We start from the raw sequence: 19,651 nt of genomic DNA on the forward strand, positions 1-19,651 counted from the left end.
GCAAATGGTAGATTTCCAATATCAAATAAGCTGCCCCACCCATACTCTCTTTTGGAGGCAGAAAACTAGAGTTGCCCTTGCTTTCTAGAAAACGTAATAATAATAATAAAATCCCTTTGGAAAGCAAAGCACTTTCAAAAGTATAGTCTCATTCCATCTTTATAACACCTCTGTGAAAGAAATAGACCAGAAATAACTAGTCTTACTGTTTACAGTTTACAAAGTCATATTGTGTGCTTATTTTATATATATATATATATGGCGGCATGCTAGGTGGTATGGGACCACATAAAACCTACAGAGTTTCTGACTTGGGGAGATTATTGGAGAAACTGAAGTACACAGTGATTTGCCTAGGTTCACAGCATTCCTTTATGTCAAGCCAGGCTGAGAATTCTAGTCTTCTGACCTTTGGTTAGGGCTTTTTCCTTTTTCCTTTGTGTCAAATTAAGACAGATAAATTAAGGCAGATAAATTCAAATAGAGTTTTGAATATCTCTATTCTTCCTGGCTGGCCTGAGTATCTTCATGCCAGCCAGGAAGATAAGTTGAAAGCTAACTATTTCTAACTCTTTTTAGCTCACCTCATTTTAAGAAGCCTGGGTTTTGTTTCCATTTATATGAGGCTTTAAAAGACGTTTCATTTCCAAGCCAAGTGAAGTCACCGGTTAATATTTTATAGATTACAAACAGAGGTTAAAATTTTTAATTTTCACATTCGTGCTGCATTTATTGCTGCCTTATACCCCAAAGGCCCATTCAGGGTACTAGGTGCCGTTCTTGCCCCCTTAGGAGAGGATGCGGCTACTCCCCGCCCTCGCGTGCCTGCGTCCCCACGTCCCTCTGTGATCACGTACACACGCGCCTTGTCTGTGATCGTGTACACGCACTTTATCTTTCCATTTTCCCCCTTCCTGTAGATCCAGCTTTCCAAAATCGGGCCACCCTTTATTATCAAGAGCCAACCAGTCTCCAAACCAGAGGCTCGCGCGTCATCTGGCACATCGGTCAGTGGCGGGAGGAACACGGGAGCCAGGACCCTGGCGGACATCAAGGCCCGAGCCCAGCAAGCAAGGGCCCAGCGAGAGGCGGCAGCAGCCGCAGCCGTGGCGGCGGCCGCGAGCATCGTTTCGGGAGCTATGGGGAGCCCAGGAGAGGGCGGAAAGGCCAGAACTCTGGCGCATATCAAAGAGCAGACGAAGGTGAAGCTCTTCGCAAAGCATCAAGCCCGAGCCCACCTCTTCCAGAACGCTAAAGAGCCCCGGTTGCCTCCGCTCGGCTCAAAGGAAGGGCCTCCAAGCTTAGAAGTGTCTTCTGCCCCTGAAACAAAAATCGAAGGCTCGCCTGGTGTCATCATTGTCAATCCAAACTGCCGATCTCCCAGCAACAAGGCCGCGCACCTCCGGGAGCCCACCACTGTACTACAGCAGTCTCTCAACCCGACTAAACTTCCAGAAATTGCCACGGACTTATCTGTGCATAGTTCTGACGAAAACACACCTGTGTCACACTTGTCTGAGAAAATTGTTTCATCTACCTCTTCGGAAAATAGCAGTGTGCCCATGCTTTTTAATAAAAGTCCCGTCCCCGTGTCTGTCTGCAGCACTGCTATGTCGGGAGCAATTAAAGAACATCCCTTTGTGAGTTCTGTTGATAAATCCTCTGTCCTAATGTCTGTTGACAGTGCAAACACTACAATTTCTGCTTGTAACATAAGCATGTTGAAAACCATCCAGGGAACGGACCCTCCATGCATAGCCATTATACCAAAATGTATCGAGAGCACCCCTCCTCCGGCCGCCGCGGAGGGCTCCAGCACAGCGAGCCCCCGGGGTGACAAGCGGTTGCTGGCACCCAGCAGCGGCGCTGGCAGCCTGGTCTCCAGTCAGTACACCTCTGTGCCAACTCCCTCCATCGGAAGCAACTTGCCAAACCATCTCTCCACTAGCTCTGTCTTGATTCCCCCAACGGGAGTGAACAACAGATTTCCTTCTGAGAAGATAGCCATGCCTGGGAGCGAAGAACGGGACACCATGTCCACGGGCACCACTGTGAGGGCCGCCCTCGGCTGCAGGGACCCCGTCGCAGTCACTGACGCCCTGGTGGCACGCCCACCTGTCGCAGCGTTTACTGGAAGCATGCTGACTGTAAACTCTTACGACAGTCCTCCCACGTTAAGTGCTGAAGGCTTGGACAAAACTTCAGGGACTCGGAACAGGGCAGACACTTCTGGGAAACCTCAGCCACCCCCGGGGGGGTTCCCACCAGCAGCCATAAACCGCTCGATTCCGTGTAAAGTCATCGTCGACCACAGCACCACGCTGACCTCCACGTTGTCTCTGACTGTCTCTCTTGAGAGCACGGAAGCCGGCCTGGACCTCCAGAGCAGGTCCGGGAGGACGGAAGCAGCCATCCAGCCCGTGGCGTGTCCGCAGGTGTCTGTCATCAGCAGGCCCGAGCCGGTTGCAAGCGAAGGCGGAGATCACGGTCCCAGTTTCATTGCTGCTTCCGCGGCAAAACAAGACAGTCAAACGATGCAGGCCACCTGCCCGGGTCTCCGTGAAGGACCCCTCGTGGTTCCAGATAAATTAAACGCGGGGACTCCTCTGAGTCACAGCTTTGCTGAGCAGGCGCGTGGCATAACCACGTTCAAAAGTGAAGCCGACACAACCTGTGGCCATCAGTATAACCCGGGCGGCCGGATCTGCTGGGGCGAGGACGGGGTGAGGAGCGCGGGACAGCCTCTGCTCTGCCACCCTGGTTCCAGTAAACAGAAGGAATATCTGGAGCAGGGCTGTCCGCAGGCCATCAAGACCGAGCACGCCAGCTCCTCGCATGTGGCGGAACTTCACCCCAGGAATCTCATCACAAGCGTCCCTCTCCCCGTGAAGTCCGAACCTCACGACGTGGACAAGGGCTTTAGGATGGACGCCGGCGACTTCCCTGGCCCTGAGCCGCATCCTGCAGCTGCAGGAGCAGCCCCGAGCGCGCAGCGGACGCAGAGCGTGCAGGCCCCCACCTCTGGTCCCGTGGAAGAGGCCACGCCTCTGGCTACAGACACCCTGAAAAGAGCTCCCAGCGCAGGGAGCTCCAGCTGCCGTCTGTCATCGGTGGAGGCGAACAATCCCCTCGTCACACAGTTACTCCAGGGCAACTTGCCTTTGGAAAAAGTGTTGCCCCAGCCCAGACTGGGAGCCAAGCTCGAAATCAACAGGCTTCCTCTGCCTCTTCAAACTACCTCAGTGGGTAAAACAGCCCCCGAGAGGAACGTGGTTGAAATGCCCCCTAGCTCTCCCAATCCAGACGGGAAAGTCTACCTGGCAGGCGCTCTCGCACCACTACCAACGAGGAAGCGGGAGAACCACCCCAAGAAGAGAGTCGCCAGGACCGGGGGGGAACACGCTCAAGTGAAATGTGAGCCAGGGAAGTTGTTGGCGGACACAGATGTGAAAGGGGGGCCGTGTGTCATCAGCTCCGGCATGAATCAGCTGGGACTCAGCCAGCCGCTGAAGCAGGAGTGGCTGAACAAGCACCCTGGGCAGAGCAAGATGGCTCACAGCCCTGAGGTCAAACAGCAGAAGCGGCTGCTCCCCTCGTGTGGCTTCCAGCAGAGCCTGTTTCACGTCGACAAGAACGGCGGCTTCCACCCCGACGCGGGGACCTCCCACAGACAGCAGTTTTACCAAATGCCTCTGGCTGCCAGGGGCCCCATTCCTACCGCGGCTCTGTTACCAGCCTCTGCCAAAGCCCCCGTGGGCTGTAACACGTTTTCCTTCAATAGGCATCTTGAGCAAAAGGGACTGGGAGAGGTTGGCCTTTCCTCAGCACCTCACCAGCTAAGGTTAGCCAATATGGTGCCCCCCAACATGCCCATTAAAGAAGGTGATGACATGGGGGGGACCCCGCACGGGATGCCGCACAAAGCACTAGTGCATCCCCCGCCCCCTCCCCCCTTGGCTTTGCCCCCACCCCCCCCTCCACCACCGCCACTACCTCCACCTCTTCCTAATCCAGAAGTCCCCTCCGATCAAAAACAACCGCCAGTTACCATGGAAACCACTAAGAGACTTAGTTGGCCACAGTCCACGGGCATATGTAGCAATATAAAATCGGAACCTCTTTCTTTTGAGGAAGGTTTAAGCAGCAGCTGTGAACTGGGCATGAAACAAGTTTCCTATGACCAGAATGAAATGAAGGAACAGTTGAAGGCGTTTGCGCTGAAAAATGCAGATTTCTCTTCCTATTTGCTTTCTGAGCCACAGAAGCCTTTTACCCAATTAGCTGCTCAGAAAATGCAGGTGCAGCAACAACAGCAGCTCTGTGGAAATTATCCAACAATACACTTCGGTAGCACGAGCTTCAAAAGGGCAGCATCTGCAATTGAAAAGTCCATTGGGATTTTGGGAAGTGGCTCCAATCCCACCACGGGTCTGCCTGGTCAGAACGCTCAGATGCCCGTTCAGAACTTTGCCGACAGCAGCAACGCGGATGAGTTGGAACTGAAATGCTCTTGCCGGCTGAAAGCCATGATTGTGTGCAAAGGCTGCGGGGCCTTCTGCCACGACGACTGCATAGGGCCTTCTAAACTCTGTGTAGCTTGCCTGGTTGTGCGATAAGAGCTGAGTGAAAGATGCAGTATCCCTTTTCACCACGGAAAAGCCACACGGCGTCAGCAACAACAAATTGAACAGCTCAGTGGTTTATAGCGTGCTAATTTATTTTACTTTGGAACAGATGATCTTTTCTCTAGATGATTATTTTCTTGCATTTCTGGGAAAGGAGAGATCGCATTCCAGCCGAGGGGCTCAACAGCATGTCTTTTACATATTTAGTTGCCATTTGCAGCTTTGGAAAGTTTCTATTCGTGTGTATACAGGTCACTCCCAATTTGTTTCTTTCTTTTTTTAATCCAGGTGTAGATAGGAAAAGGACATTTTAAATTACTTAATGGTAACCAGAAATGGAGATGTGGAGAGAGATCGGTAACAGCAATTTAAGGCGGTGATGCAGTCTTCTGTAGATTAACCATTACAGCGAGGGTTCCAACAGTTGACTCCTTTGGACCTACCTTTACCGTACTGATTACATCATATTTGGAAAAGGGAATCTGATTTAAGTGTATGATTCCTTGTATTTACTCATATCACAAAAGATATTAAAGGAGGTATGCCATTAATGAACTCCACTGTCCTTATTCTCTTTCCTCCCTTTTGACTCTTTTCAGAGACTGGCAGATTCTCTGGATCTGCCTTGGACATGGTACACGTATTGTAGTGAAATGTCTTTTCCACCTGAAATTGCAGTGTGGGCCTCATGCCCAGCAATCTGGTTCAAGCCCTTTGACACCCGAGACTGTAAGATCAGTTGGACAACACAGAGCCATAGGCCCAGAGGATTTCAGAGCTTCATGTGTGGCTTCTAAGAGCAAGTATGAAAAAAAATGCCCTAAAATTCAAAGCAAACAAGTAAAATGCTGTGTATGCAAACACACCTAAATGGGTTGGTGATGTAAATATTGGTCCATTCTATTCACTCTAATACAATTACTAGATATTAAAATAGGGGGGGAAATAATCGTAACCCTTTATTGATGACAACAGTGCATTCTGGCTTCCGACTTTGCAGAGGTTGGCCACCTCTTTTTTTAAAGCGTCATCGATGATGAGAGGGACTACAGAAGGCTGAAGTGTCAACATTTTTCTGAACAGTTTTTTCCTCATGAGTCACGATCTATGTAATTATATTTGACTCTAAACTAGCCCTTATTTTAAAAAATTGTTCTGGGTGTTGCATGTTTTGTTTCCCGCCCCCCCCCCCCTCAGGTGAATTCAGTACATTCTTCATATTTGGGGGAGTGGAACTGCTTTTGAAAAAGGGATACTGCATCTTACAACTATTGTCAGTGTTTATCCAATAGTCTGGGTGTTGAGTATTTGAGCTCCATTCCATGTACTGTGGCCACCCTCATGCCAGAGAACAGCTGTAGTTCAGCAGGCTCTGTTCCCTAAAGCAAGTTCAAAAGCACATGCACCTTGTGGGAAGATGAAAGAACAAAGACCATGTCCATTTAACTTCCGATTACAGAGCACAAAATGTGGAGTACCATTAACCCACTGGTTGATTGTGGCTGTAGAATTTTCAAAAAATATGGGGGAAAATCTTCTGTATCCAGGGTAAGAATTTGACAGATATTTTCACAAGGGATCATCCTAATCAATGTTAACTTTTGACATTCCCTTAAAATATGTCTTAAAAACTGAATGAGCAGAAATTTCCTTCCTGGGGAAAAAAAAACTTGTGATTTTTTTTTTTATAGTAATCAACCATGGTATATTTTTTTCCTCCATATTTATTGTTGTGATGTTGCCAAATATCATTAGGTGATAGAGATGTCATTTTTACTAACAAATTGCTGATAGTGAAAGATACTTTATCTTAGAAAGAAAGCAAAGCAAAGAAGGCCTACCTCCGCGGCTGAGATTCGGTGCTTCAGTTGCTGTCACTTCTGTTTTTCACGTTACAATTAACAGAATTAACGACTGAGAATATTAGCAATGCACTTAACCGGCCCTTCCCAAGCAAGGCAGCGTTAGTTCCAGCAGATCCCTAGTTCACTCTGCACCAGGTGGTTTGGGTCGTGCCCTCGTCAGCGGTGTCTCTGTGGTCTGCTTGGCTCTGATGCCATCTTGGTTCAGAAGGGCATGCTCTAGTTTCACAGAGGGGCACCCCTATAATATAGACACTTGCATGCTAGCTCCTTCTTCCAAATTCAGTTGCTGCTCTACCAGTGTCAGATTCTGTCTACACCAGCAGATTCAACACTACCACATCAGTAACTGACACCGTGTTGAAACTGTGGTCTTCAAAACCTTTGCACTCTGCATATGAGGCAAAATTGAGGTTGATATGATACCGAGCCCATTATCAGTTCCATCATTGTGGGATACTGCGCGCAGATTACTTACTGGGAATACAGAAAAGTATCCTTCTCTGTGTTCTGATTTTTCTCATAATTAGTTTGGAAAATCAATTGCTGATCACACGTGCATTGTACCACCCTGATCCAAAGAGCGTAATATTTCTCTGCCCTTGCTCTTTTTTGCCCCAGTTTAAATTCCTAGTGTTTGCATATGGTTTATATTACTGAAAAATTAATATCTTTGGGCTAGAAGAATGGAAAGAAAAATTCAGAAGTAAAAAGTGGGTCAGATATGTTACAAGTGGCCATTTAATATATATACAAAACCCAGTATATTTGGATTAGGCGAGCAGGTTCTTAGTTTCCTGATATCCACAGATATCTGCCTATGTGCAAATGGAGTATGTCATTTACTACATGGTTATTGTGGTGTAATGTGCAAATTTTAGTGTGTGCATTATCCTGATGATTGGACACTGTGATATCCCTATCAGGAATAGAGCTTGCACATCTAACATGTAATTTTTAATTATTATTTTCACAAAGGATGTATTTCCCTAAGTAGCACTTTTGGAACAGGGGAAGGAAGAAAACTGCTATTCCCTGATCCCCCTCCTATATACAGTATTCATATGCCTGAGGTTGTATAAAGACATTTAGGTAGTTAATGGGCATGTTAATACAAACGTTCTGATGCAAATTCATTTTCAGAATGAAAATATTTTTCCTTCCCCAAAGTGAGAATGGCAGAAATGTCGGTGACCTGAGCACCGTAATTATATAGACTATTTCCCTGCTAAGGTCTAGTTTGAAGAAAAAACTTGAAAACCTTTGAGGTTGAGCCTGGTTGCTATAAAGACTTTGTGGTGGTATGTGTTTCTGGGATGAGCTATGGAAGGTTTAGCTGACTTCTAGAGCTTGGATATTCTTATTCATCCAAAATAAACAGATACAAACAAGCTGGTGTGTACAGTGCTTCATAAAACAGCCAAGAATAAGAATACATGATGCTACAGCCCCATGTCCTTTACAAACACTCTTGCACAATTTCAAAAGGGGAAGTTACTGTGGCCTTGGTTTCCCAGTTCCTCCTGGGTCTGGTCCAGTCCCAGGTGACAGAAGCTGAAGCGCCGTTAAGGGTTGCACCCTCTCAGTGGTGTGGAAGTCAGCACCGCGCTAGCCGTCTGGAGAGAGTGAGCCCGCTGAACACGCCAAGCCCAGAGTCACTGTCTATGTTTCTAGAGAACAATGTGAAGAGTCCTAGGAAAGGAACTCATCAGACTGTCAGGGGCCTATGTAGCCAAAATGTCACTGAATATAAAAATCTTGTCTTCAGTCCTCATGCTTTGTCACTGTAAAGCAAACAAAAAGCATTTTTACTATAATTTAAAGGAGCTGCTTTTTTTATAGCACATACTATTTCGCTTTGTACCCTATTTGATAGTTGCAGAATAATTTAGACTGTAGAAAAACTTTGTTGTATTTGTACTGTTCATGAATGTTTCAAAAAAAAAGTGCTTTACTTGCTTGCCATAATTTTTCTTGTACTGCTGTATTTTTCCCCCTGGCTTCATGGAAACCTAATCTGATTCCTCTTCTCAGTACAGTTTTTTGTTTGTTGTTGTTGTTGTTTTTTAATGTGTTTGTGAGTATTTTTTTTCCTTTGGTCAGTATTCTGAATGTTTACATCTGTTTAACATTAGCCATTTAATGCCTTTTTTAAAAGGCGGTATTACTCTTACAGTGTAACAGCAAAATGTGAATCAACCCAAACATAACATGCATGGCAAACACAGATGGGGGGGCAAAGTCCCTGAACGTACAAAGACGTTTTATATCAGCATACAGAAAAGTCAAACCCTTCTTCAGTCCTCTACCAAAGAATATATTATTCCCACAGGAAAAACTCAGAAAAGGTGTGTAAAATCCTCAGAAGGGGAGCAGTTGAATCAGTAAGACTGCTACAATTTAATACTGTTATGCTTGCTTTGATACCTGACTAAATGTGACGGAGTGCAACAAGCATTGAAACGATTTTTAGACAGTGTTTTGTTTAGAATTCAGGGATCATGCATTCTTTAATGGTGCTGTTTGTTTTTTATTTCTTTTCTACAAAGAAAAAACAAAGTGTTGCCTACAAAAGTGACTGCTCACGATACCATAAGTTAAATGAAATGAAATGTTTGTCTCTTCATGTTTCTCCATTTTTCCCTTTCTCTAAAGTAACAATTTGGGTTTCAATATTAAAATATTCTGGGAGAAAATAAAGAAATTAAACCTTCAATTATTGTCATCTTTAATTTTTTATGAAATGAGGTAGTTAATATATACACATAAAAGATACTAATAAATACATTCACAATTTTACTTAACAAAAAGTTTATAAGGAGAACAAACCATGTGGTCTTAAACTTTCTACCCTTCTTGGTTTGGTGAATTGTCAACATACAATTATAACTATTGTTTGTTGAAACCTCTTTGAAATTAACCATGTCTATTGTACTATGCTTATTTAAAATTATATTTGAACCTTTTTGTTTTGTAAAGATGTTAATTCTCTATACCAAAAGACAGGTAAGTCAAGCAAATTGTTACCACCACATTTAATTTTAACTTTAAAATGAATTACCTCTCAAAATTCTTTTTAAAAGAATTGCTCTGGTTAGTTTTTCTTATCTTGCATTAAATATTACAGCTAGAATGATTTGAATAAAATGCTGTGAACCATTAGAACAAAATTGCCTCAGCTACATTTACATTGGTTAAGAAAATATGCATATCTTTACAGTAAGATGAATCTGAAAGCATTAAACATAACTGGCTGTTAAATCTGAGTTCAGCTGTTTTTATCTACAAGGAAAATGCTATTTTTAGCCACCAGATGGCAAAAGAGGGTGTTTACTTTGCAGGAAAAAAAAAACTAAAAACATGCTTCTTCCTCCTCATAAATTAAATTATTATAATAATGAAAGTACAACTTATTCAAGTAAGACGATGGAAGGTAGATACTTCTAAGTTTCATTAAATTATTTTCACTATAATACTGGCATTCCTTTTTTTGTCCTATTTTTTCTATTAAAATATTTACAGAATGCATTCTTAATTTTATTTAACATTGTGGAAATTTTTTATTGTTTTCATTGCATTACTCCCCAGGCATCGTCTATTCCAAAATTCATTACAGAAAATTGTACAGTCAAGCATTCTTTAAGCTAACATTTCTTGAAATTTATCCGAGTGCTTTATATGTTTTAATTCATTTAGTCTCATAATAGGTACAACATTAAACAATTTTTATATAAATATTTCATTATTCTTAATACATTAATGTGACCTAATTTGAGTAACAGTTGCTCTTAGGATCTAAAGTATGTATTTGTATCTATCATAGACTTTATCTGAGAACAGGTGATTTACCCCGTGATTCAACAAACTTATGTACGTTATTTAGAAAGAGCATAGCCAGGAGAGTAGTTGGACTTCTTTCTGCAGAAGACAGTTGAACATAAATCCTAGAAAGTGTGTCTCCTTAAAATTATTTGAAGACTTTGGTTGTAGCTTGCCTAGACTTAATATTTCAAGTTCAGAGCACACAAAATTATCCACAGTGATACGCAGAAATCAGAAGTTGGAGTCCTCCAATGTCACAGCTAATCTGGAAGTCTAAATTGGGCAATGAACCCAGTATTTTTACCTGCAGAAACTTTTCTCCAGTTGCCAGTGCAATAAATTACATACATTCTCACTAACTGGAGGAAAGTCCCCTGATTTACAAAGCAAAGGCTGATTTTTTTTGCCATTTTATTTAGAATAGTTTTATTGTTTTTCAGCTATATTGAGTAATATCCCATTGTGATACCTGACTACCAGTAAAGCTGATATTGAATATATTTAGTAATCCTGCAAAGCATAGACCAATCCAAACAGATGCCAGACATATCAAAAGAGATGGCCCTATTACAACAAATCAATGAAGAGTGGCTGAATATCAGTTTTGTGAACAAAGGAGCTCCCTGAATCTGCTGTTATCAATAGTTAGGATTTATACTTAGTATATCCATTGCACTTAGGGGAAAGTTTGTTTCTGAGGTACCTTCTTAAGCTAAAATTTCCATCTACAATCTCTCTCTCTTTTTTTAAGGAAATCATTTAGAGGTGGTTCAAAGGTGAGCTTTAACCCAAACACAACGAAATGTCCAGGCATTTCCCCCTTTTGCTGTTTCCAGATACCTTGTTCGGTGGACACGACCCATAAATAGCAACTTGGCTAAAGGGTGGGAACATCCAGCTGCTTCAACAGAAGGTCCTGGACACTTGAGATCAAGTAAGATTCATCTCGTTTTCTGGGTACTCATCACGACGTCTTTGTTTATCATAAGCTGGTAAATGGAAAATAGGTTTCACCTTTGATCCAAACTTATATCTATAGTTTCAAATTATGGTTTTATTTCAGGAAAGCGCTGTGTTCCAAATCCTCATTCTTTTAATGACGAGGGAATATGGAGGGATTTCAGAGGAGTGCAGAACTATGGTTCTATTTTCCTTGATTCATTTGGCTTTCAGTGTCCAATTCTGGGATACTGGAACATCTTCCAGACACAGAGAGATGGGAGAGTGTGGTTGGCCTCAATGACTGTACGAACCACAAGAGTTTCTCCTGGATGTTCCTTTCCTATATATAAGTGGCAACATTTATGCATGTCCATTTATATAGAAATTTTAAAAACATGATTTCTTACTGTAATATAAAATTCATTTGCCAATCAGTTTAAATCTTGTAATGTGGAATTGAAAGACTTGAGTGGGAACAGTTCTCCATGATGGCTTCTAAGTGGAAGCCACTTGACACATTTTATACCTCTTCTTCCTTTAACATGTGAGCTCAATGTAGACTTTTTTTGTACCACATAGGTTTGTTTGGTTTTATTTATTTATTTTTTTTTCGGTAAAATAATTTATATTTTCAGGGGAATAAGCTGTGGGAAATGAGTTGGCATCTTAAAAAATTCAATATTTCAAAAAAAACATTTTAAAAACTACATTTAGAGTAGGAATCTATGGATAATTCATTATCTCTAATCTTCAAATATGTAATTTCCTTACTGTTAGAGGGCCAGTCCAGAGCATACCAGACATCTTTTTACCAAGAGAAGGACAATGTGAGATTGGTAGCAGACAGTTTCTTTCTTTCTTTTTTTTTTCTTCATATTTTGACATTGAAATGGTTCTCTGTTTTTGTTTTTGAGGTAGAATTGGCATACAACATTATATTAGTTTCAGATATACAACACAATGATTTGATATTTGAATATATTTTAAAATGATCATCACAGTAAGTATAGTTAACATTCATCATAATACACAGTTACAAAAATTTTTTTTCTTGTGGTGAGGATTTTGAAGATCTACTCTCTTAGCAACTTTCAACTATGCAATTCAGTGTTATTAACTATGGTCACATGCTATGCATTATATCCCCAAGACTTATTTATTTTATAACTGGAAGTTTGTGCCTTTTGTCTCCCTTCACCCATTTCACCCACCTCACTCCCCCGACTTCTGACAGCCACCTGACGATCTGTTCTCTGTATCTGTGAGCTTGGTAACGTTCTTCTGTGGCATCTTTTTTGTCCAAAATGCTTTCCTTGGCAAAAACTGGGAGTAATCAAAGACACCACACTCTGCAATCTCAATTTCCTAACTGTGATTCTCTTAGTAATAAATAAATCCTTTCCAAGTCTTTAGCCTTCATGATCTGAATATGAAGGAGATTTTATAAATTCTCTTCATATAAATAAACTTTTAGAGATTTAGCTATGTACTACCCCGAATATGGCAATTTCCCAGAGTTCCCAAAATGCAGACTTTCTTTATTAAAAAATAATAATAGATAATACTTGTGAAATGCTGTGTACCAAGTGCTGCAAAGCATTTCATAGGTGTTAATTATCACATTTATCCTGAGAAAAATCCCATAAGGGAGGCACTGCTATTATATCCATGGAACACACAAAGAACCTGAGGCTTAGAAAGTTTAAAGAAAAGAATACACAGCTAAGATCTGGAGTATGAAAGAAGGTTTTTCAGAGACCAAAGCCCATCCTCTTATTTGCTATAAGACACCATGGCTGCTACACGTACTGCTAAGTACTGGGGATGCTGAGAAAAATCAGAGGGTCCCAATATCTTAAAAAATTATAAGCTAATGGGAAAGATGATCAACAGTTTTATGATGACAAGAGTGCAACCAAGACAGGTACAAAGTGCAGTGGGAAAAGTAGCTGATTGGATGAAGCCATTTAAGATTGCAACTGCACGAGAATGAAGCCTCCAGAGGGGCATCGGTTGCCGCACCTGACACAGATTCAGGGCAGTCCCACCGGGAGGGAGGGCACGCTCTTCCCTGCCAGCACCCCAATCGTTTCCCTTGAACAGTGTTCATCAGTATCAGTCCTCCTGCTAATGATCTCTGCAGGATGTACAATCCTTTACACATTTCAGAAGCCCTGTCACCAAGCCCTTCTTACATGACTCTAGGAATTTGTTTGGAAGTTGGTAATATTGACAATTGATTTTGTAAAAGTTAACAGCATGTGAAAACAATGTTTGTGGTACCCAGTGTTGATGATACTCTTTAATACTTTTTAAAAATCAATGTAATACATGTTCCAATATTAAAAAGTCAAATCATATTACAGAGACTATAGCAAAAAATAGCAGTGCCCTGATATACATTGCAATGTGGGCTATTTTTTTTTTAAGGAGTTGACATTTCTTCTGAGTATTCATGTTATTCAATAGGGTTCTGATAAGAACACAAAGAACAAGTCCTGCACCTGCAAGTTGCAGGTTTTGATTGAAGTCAGGGAACTCGCAGTGTGTTGTCCAGTACTTCTGAGAAATAAAAGCTTCCCGATTTGCTGGTAATCACAAGAGGGAAACATTTTGACCATTGGGGGAAATGAAAAAGCACAGAAGAGGCAGTCAACAGGTAACCCCAGGACATACAGTACCAGAGATAAACATCACCAGTATCCATATTTTTCCAAGCAAATCTTGACTGGTTAAGTGAGTCCTACAGCTCCAATTATTCCCGCCTGGGGAACTGGGAACATGGGTGATAAGCTGCCACCATACAGAGAAAAATATTTGGGAGCCCCAGTAGCCTCTGCCCCCCCCTGTCTGTTATGCCACTGCTGTAAGAACATGACTTGGAATTATTCACACTCCTATTCAGTGTCTGACTCACCATCTTACCCCCAGGACAAAGCCACCTTTTATCACCTCTTACTTGTAAATGTTTCTTAAAGCCCTCTGGCAAGCTAATACTTTAAATATTTAATAAGCAAATATTTGAAGACCTGTCAAAGTAACAATCAAGTTATTTGTAAGGTTAGATTGTGTGAAAAATTTCATTTAGCTATTTCCAAAAATAGATGCTTTAACTTCCCTTTCTACTTGAGAGTGTGTCGTCTCACTGACGGTAAGCAGAGCTTACTCCTTGACCCATAAAGCTTGTAAGGGGATTCTAACAATTGGGGCACTTCTGGTGCCAAGACTCATCCAACACTCAATGAGCAAACATTTTACTGATCCATATTGCTATGCTGGGTGCTGAATTATATAAGACAAATGTTCTTATTGATGACTTGATTCTTCAAGAAATATAAAGTTACCAAACATTTTTTTAGTGTTTTGTGCTTCAGCATTGTGCCACGAAGCATTGTCATAAGATAGAAGGAATTTTCTTAGAAGATGTCATTCAAATGTACCTTTCCGGGAAACATCCTATTTCCCAGAACAGCGTGGGTGTGGATGGGAGGAATAATGAGAGAATCGAAGTTTCAGAGAGAGAAATCTCCTTTGAAGTCATAATTTAATTTATTGCCTACTTGAGGTTCGGAGTCAAAATATTTAGGCAATGTAGTATGAGAAGCAAAATACTTTTCTGCAACTTCTACTGGAGGAATTACACTTTCTCACTTAAAATAGAAAAATGAAAAGAAAGAACTCCTTTGTGTGGAGAATGATTTGTCACCAAATTCGACTCATCTGGAGAAAACAGCACAGATGGTCTGGTTTGCTTCAGAATTGTGGTTTCATGCCCTGCATGACTCAACAGAGAAGGTAAATCAGAGTCTCATTTCATTTTGGGTTCACTGTTGTAATAATAGATAGCAATGTCAATACCATTCTTTAGACTTTAGCAGGAAAATGAAATAAGAGATTATTTTTCCTATAGTTAACATTCAAGTGAATGAGGCAATACTTTAAAAATACCTTTGCAAGCTTAATAAAATTCAGGATGACTTGACTTAAAAAGCCCTCTGGCTGAGGTCGAGCAAATCATTCCTCTTTTTTTTAGTGAATATCATACTAATTTATCAGAAAGGAAAAACTGGGCTGGGCAATTGGCTCTTCTTACACATGGTCATTTCTTAAAATATTGTCACAGGGGCTATTTCTGTGTATAATTTGCCTGTGAGAATGGATATTTAAAACGTACTTCAGCATATAGATTTGATATACATATAAATATTACCAAGAATGAATGATAAATTGAATAACGGGAAATCTGATTTCCTAACCCCTAGTTCAGCAAATAGATTTATGCAACTCTGAAGAGGTTAGCTCCTGTGTGAGACGCTGATGTCTCCCTGAACTGTGCACAGCACAGATTTCCGCTTTCCTTCTGGTCATTTCCTGCATTACAGTTTATAGTTAGGAAGCTTCATTCATTTACAGCAAACCCCATATATGTCACTGGACTGAAATTTACTGAAGAGCAGCTTGTAGTATCTCATCTGTTTTGGTATCTCTAAAAGGTCCCATTGTGCATCAGAGAGAATAGTCCATCCATGGGCACAGCAAGCATTGTCTATATTGTTGGCTTCCTCTGTGCCACGCTCTGTCATGGCTGCTACAAGTGCCAAAATGAACAAACAGCCCCAAATCCCTGAGTTTTATTTTCGTGTGGGGCAACAGGTAGCAAAGAGTTGAACATATAATATATACAGTATGTTTGAAAATAGAAAGTGCTATGAAGGAAAATAAAGTCTAGTAAGGGCATAAGGAGGATAGTGGTGTAGAAGTCGTAAATGCAGATAGGTTCCCAGGGAAGGCCTCATCGAGAAAGTACTATGGACTGAATTGTGTCCCCCCAGATTCATATGCTGAAGCCCTAATCCTGATTGTGACTATATTTGGAGGAGGTCCTATAAAGAGATAATTAGGGTTTAATGAGGCCCTAAAGGTAGGACCCAATACTATAGGATTAGTGTTCTTGTAAGAAAAGATTACAGAGTTTCTCTCTGTCTCTCTCTCTGCCATGTAAGGACACTCAAGAAGGCGGTCTCTCCAGAAACCAAGTCAGCCAACACCTTGATTTTGGACTTCCCAGCCTCCTGAACTGTAAGAAATTAATTTTTATTGTTTAAGCCACCCATCCCATGGTCTATTGTTGTGATTTCCTGAGCTAATATAAAGGCCACATTTGAGTAGAGAACTGAAGAAGGTATGAGGAGGGTGCAGAGGTATGCCAAGTGGGCATCTATCTGATGGAGAGCCTTCGGGGTGTAGGCAAAAGCAAATGTAACATTCTAGGTCTCTATGCTGTGGTAGAAAATTTACATATAATTATCCTAATTCTCAGAATAGCCCTTAAAGAAGGGGAAGCTCTCACACAAGGCAAAATAATGAACTTCTAGGCCTTCCATTTACCAAGACTCTTGCGTGACTGATGGGATCAGCTATTTCCAAAGACCCAACTTGAGAATAAAGTGTAACTTTCCCAGGAAATAATTAAAATCAATTATTTTCCCTTTGCCCATGTTATTAGCTTCTAATAAAAAGTTGGATTATTTATTTATTCACCAAGCAAGATATTAAAAGGGCATCATATATCATATCATCTACTGCCTTGCTAGTTCTAAAGCCACCTCTAAGAGCTAAGAAAGTGTATGATCCGCATTTTCAGATAAGGAAAGTAAGAGTCAAACACATTAAGTCATCTGAAAAGGACCCTCTGTCTCCAAAGGCCATGCCCTTTGTAAAGCATGCAGTCCTGGGTACATGTCAACATGCGTGAACTACTCCAGAATTAGCTTCTCTGTCATAGCCCCCTTCTGGTTATGAGTAGCTGTCAATTTTAAAGAAACTGTCAGCCAGGATATGTTTTTGTCTCGTAGAGCATTTTATTACATCTTTTATTCAAAACCTCTGAACAATATATGCACCACTTTTTGACCTGTTATTGATAATTGCACCATCTAAAATGCAAAACTTACAAAAAATCTAAAGAACAATTTTCCCTCTCAGTCATCAGCTCTGAAGTATTCCCTTGCCATTTGTAAACAGCATGGGGAGGAGACAAAGCAATAACCATGCAATAACCCTTTACTGAACCAGGAAGAAACTTCATCTGCCTACCTATATGTGCACCTTTCTGCGTATAGCCTTACAGAGTCCTAGAGATGAATGAATATAGGTCATAGCACCAGAAAGACTTCATTGAATTCAGATTTTGATGTTGACAAACAATGTAATCTAGGTTAATTTACTTAATCAGTCTGAACCTCTGAGCTTATCCATGTAACCTGGAAAATTTGTTATGAGAGATAACGATACATATAAAACAGCTTAGCATAATGTTTTTTGCATGTTGCACTCAAGATACATGACCTCTTGTATTCAAAGAGACATATTCTTCCCCACAGTGTCTCAAATGCCTGCATTTTAGTTGGAAATGAACTCTTTATAAATATAAGTATTCCAGTGATCTTACCCTAACCTTAGGATTTATCATTCATTTCCATTTCATATAGGAAGAAATGGAAACAAGTGAAATGTAAATGTTTTTCCAAGTTTGTGTATTTCCTGTTAACAGTATTACTGAGGCCTCTGACCATATAGTTTTATTTAGAGTGTGAATGGTTCTGAAACTTCAGTATGCGTTTAAATAGCTCAGGTAGCTTGTTAAAAACTGCAGAAGTCTAGGCCTCAAACCCGGAGTTCTGATTTAGAACCAATCCAAGTAAATCTGATCGAAAGTTCTGATCAGAAGACTAAAAAACACATTGCACCAGGATCTCTCACTATATGAGATACTAATTTACCAGCTCACGTTGGAAGGATGAAAACCATCAGCTATCTAGCCTTCAAAATTAGCAACAGTTGTCTATATGAGTAAATACTAGAAAAATTGGTAAATAATTGGCAAATGCTTAACAAGAAGGAATTGGTTATAAATTGTTCTAGCCATATGAGAGAATATTATTGAATAACTGAATATAATATTGCAAAAGGATATTGAATGACATGGGGAAATAATTCACATTATGTTAAAAGAAAAAAAGAGCAGTTTAAAGTGTTATGTAAAAATAGACATTATTAGTGTTGAAAAAGACAAGATAAATAATAACAAGTGACTATCAATGGTTAATTTAGGTTTGGAGATTTTGAGCAATTTTGTTCTTTCTCCTTTCTGAATTCTTCAACATTTTTTCTTTGAATATATAAAACTTCTGTTAGTAGATTTTTAAAGCTATTAAAAGTAATGGCAACTTTTAATTATTAGGAAAACAATGTATGTCCATCTACAAAGTTATCCTGAGTAATGTTAAAATTTCATATTATGTTCATAGACTAATGGGTCATAAGGTTTAATGTTTTGAAGTTTTCTCATAGTCGAATATGCTAGTTTATGTTAGGGAGAAAAGTTAGATGAATATAATCTATCAAAAGATATTTTGTTGAAAAACTGTTGTCTTTTAGTATGCTAAACTGTAAGAGATAAGATAAACAATAAGAAAGTATATTCATGCAGTATATTTATCAAATTTCTGCTGCCACCCAGTGGCTGCCCAAGCTGTTTTACATATTTTGTTCACCTAGCTAATTGACCAGTAAAGTTACTCTACATCTGTAGGTAAAATCAGCTTTCCTGGAAGAAGCCGTGATTTTCCAGCTCTGAGAATGACCAATTAAACCTTATCAAGTAATAAAAAAAAATTTTCAACAGATCAGCGCTAAGATGTTTTGGATCCACGTAAGTAACATTCCAACAACCCTGCTTGTTCCACAAATTCTAGCATCTCTTTCTTGCTATAACAGAGTCCTTCTTGAGCTAATATTCCATGAGTCCCATGCAAGGGACCATTGCCACACAGTCGCAATTAACACCTGCTCGCTGAATTGGATCCAGTCACTTTTAACTCTCAGAGAAGAGAAAAGCTGGGGATGAGGCCAAATGACACTTGGACATCTCCAGAGGGCAGACACCTGCAGTTCAATAAGGGCAAAGCTAGACAAAATGGGGCTGGCAGTTCTGCTAAGAGCTGAAGCAAGGTCCCCAGCGTATGATATAAATGAAAATATGTAAAAAAATCATGAAGGAAAAATAAGAAAATAATACCTGAACAAGTTCCAGTTCCAGTGCAAAGAAATTTTAGAAAAAATGCCACATCTAGAGAACCAAATGAAAACTGTAAAGGTCAGATATGTAAATCAGTGTTTACATAGGTTTGCAAAAGCCTTGGGAGAAGAATGGAGAGACAAATACCAAAATATTATCATTGGTTACATGATGTCACTGGAATAAAAGGAGAAAACTACCTTTCTCCTCTCTCTCCTTTTTTTGATTGTTACAGTGAACGTACATAACAGTAAATGTAATTTTTTTGAAAAACCCTATGAAATATTTATTGTGAAATGAAGGAGAATATAATAAGTATT

At 40.6% G+C, this 19,651-nt stretch overlaps 1 protein-coding gene across 2 annotated transcripts in view; it reads left to right on the forward strand.

The window, feature by feature from the left end:
* ASXL3 (ASXL transcriptional regulator 3) overlaps positions 1-4,706 on the forward strand; it is a 171,681-nt gene extending 166,975 nt beyond the window's left edge. For both annotated transcript variants that reach the window (XM_059893908.1, XM_059893907.1), the window contains one exon: positions 921-4,706. In XM_059893908.1, the coding sequence (XP_059749891.1) occupies positions 921-4,616 (3,696 nt within the window). In that variant the 3' untranslated portion in view covers positions 4,617-4,706. The remainder of the gene's footprint in view (positions 1-920) is intronic.
* Positions 4,707-19,651: the final 14,945 nt, after the last annotated feature.

Source organism: Balaenoptera ricei, chromosome 14 (genome assembly GCF_028023285.1).
Source record: "Balaenoptera ricei isolate mBalRic1 chromosome 14, mBalRic1.hap2, whole genome shotgun sequence".
NCBI lineage: Eukaryota > Metazoa > Chordata > Mammalia > Artiodactyla > Balaenopteridae > Balaenoptera > Balaenoptera ricei.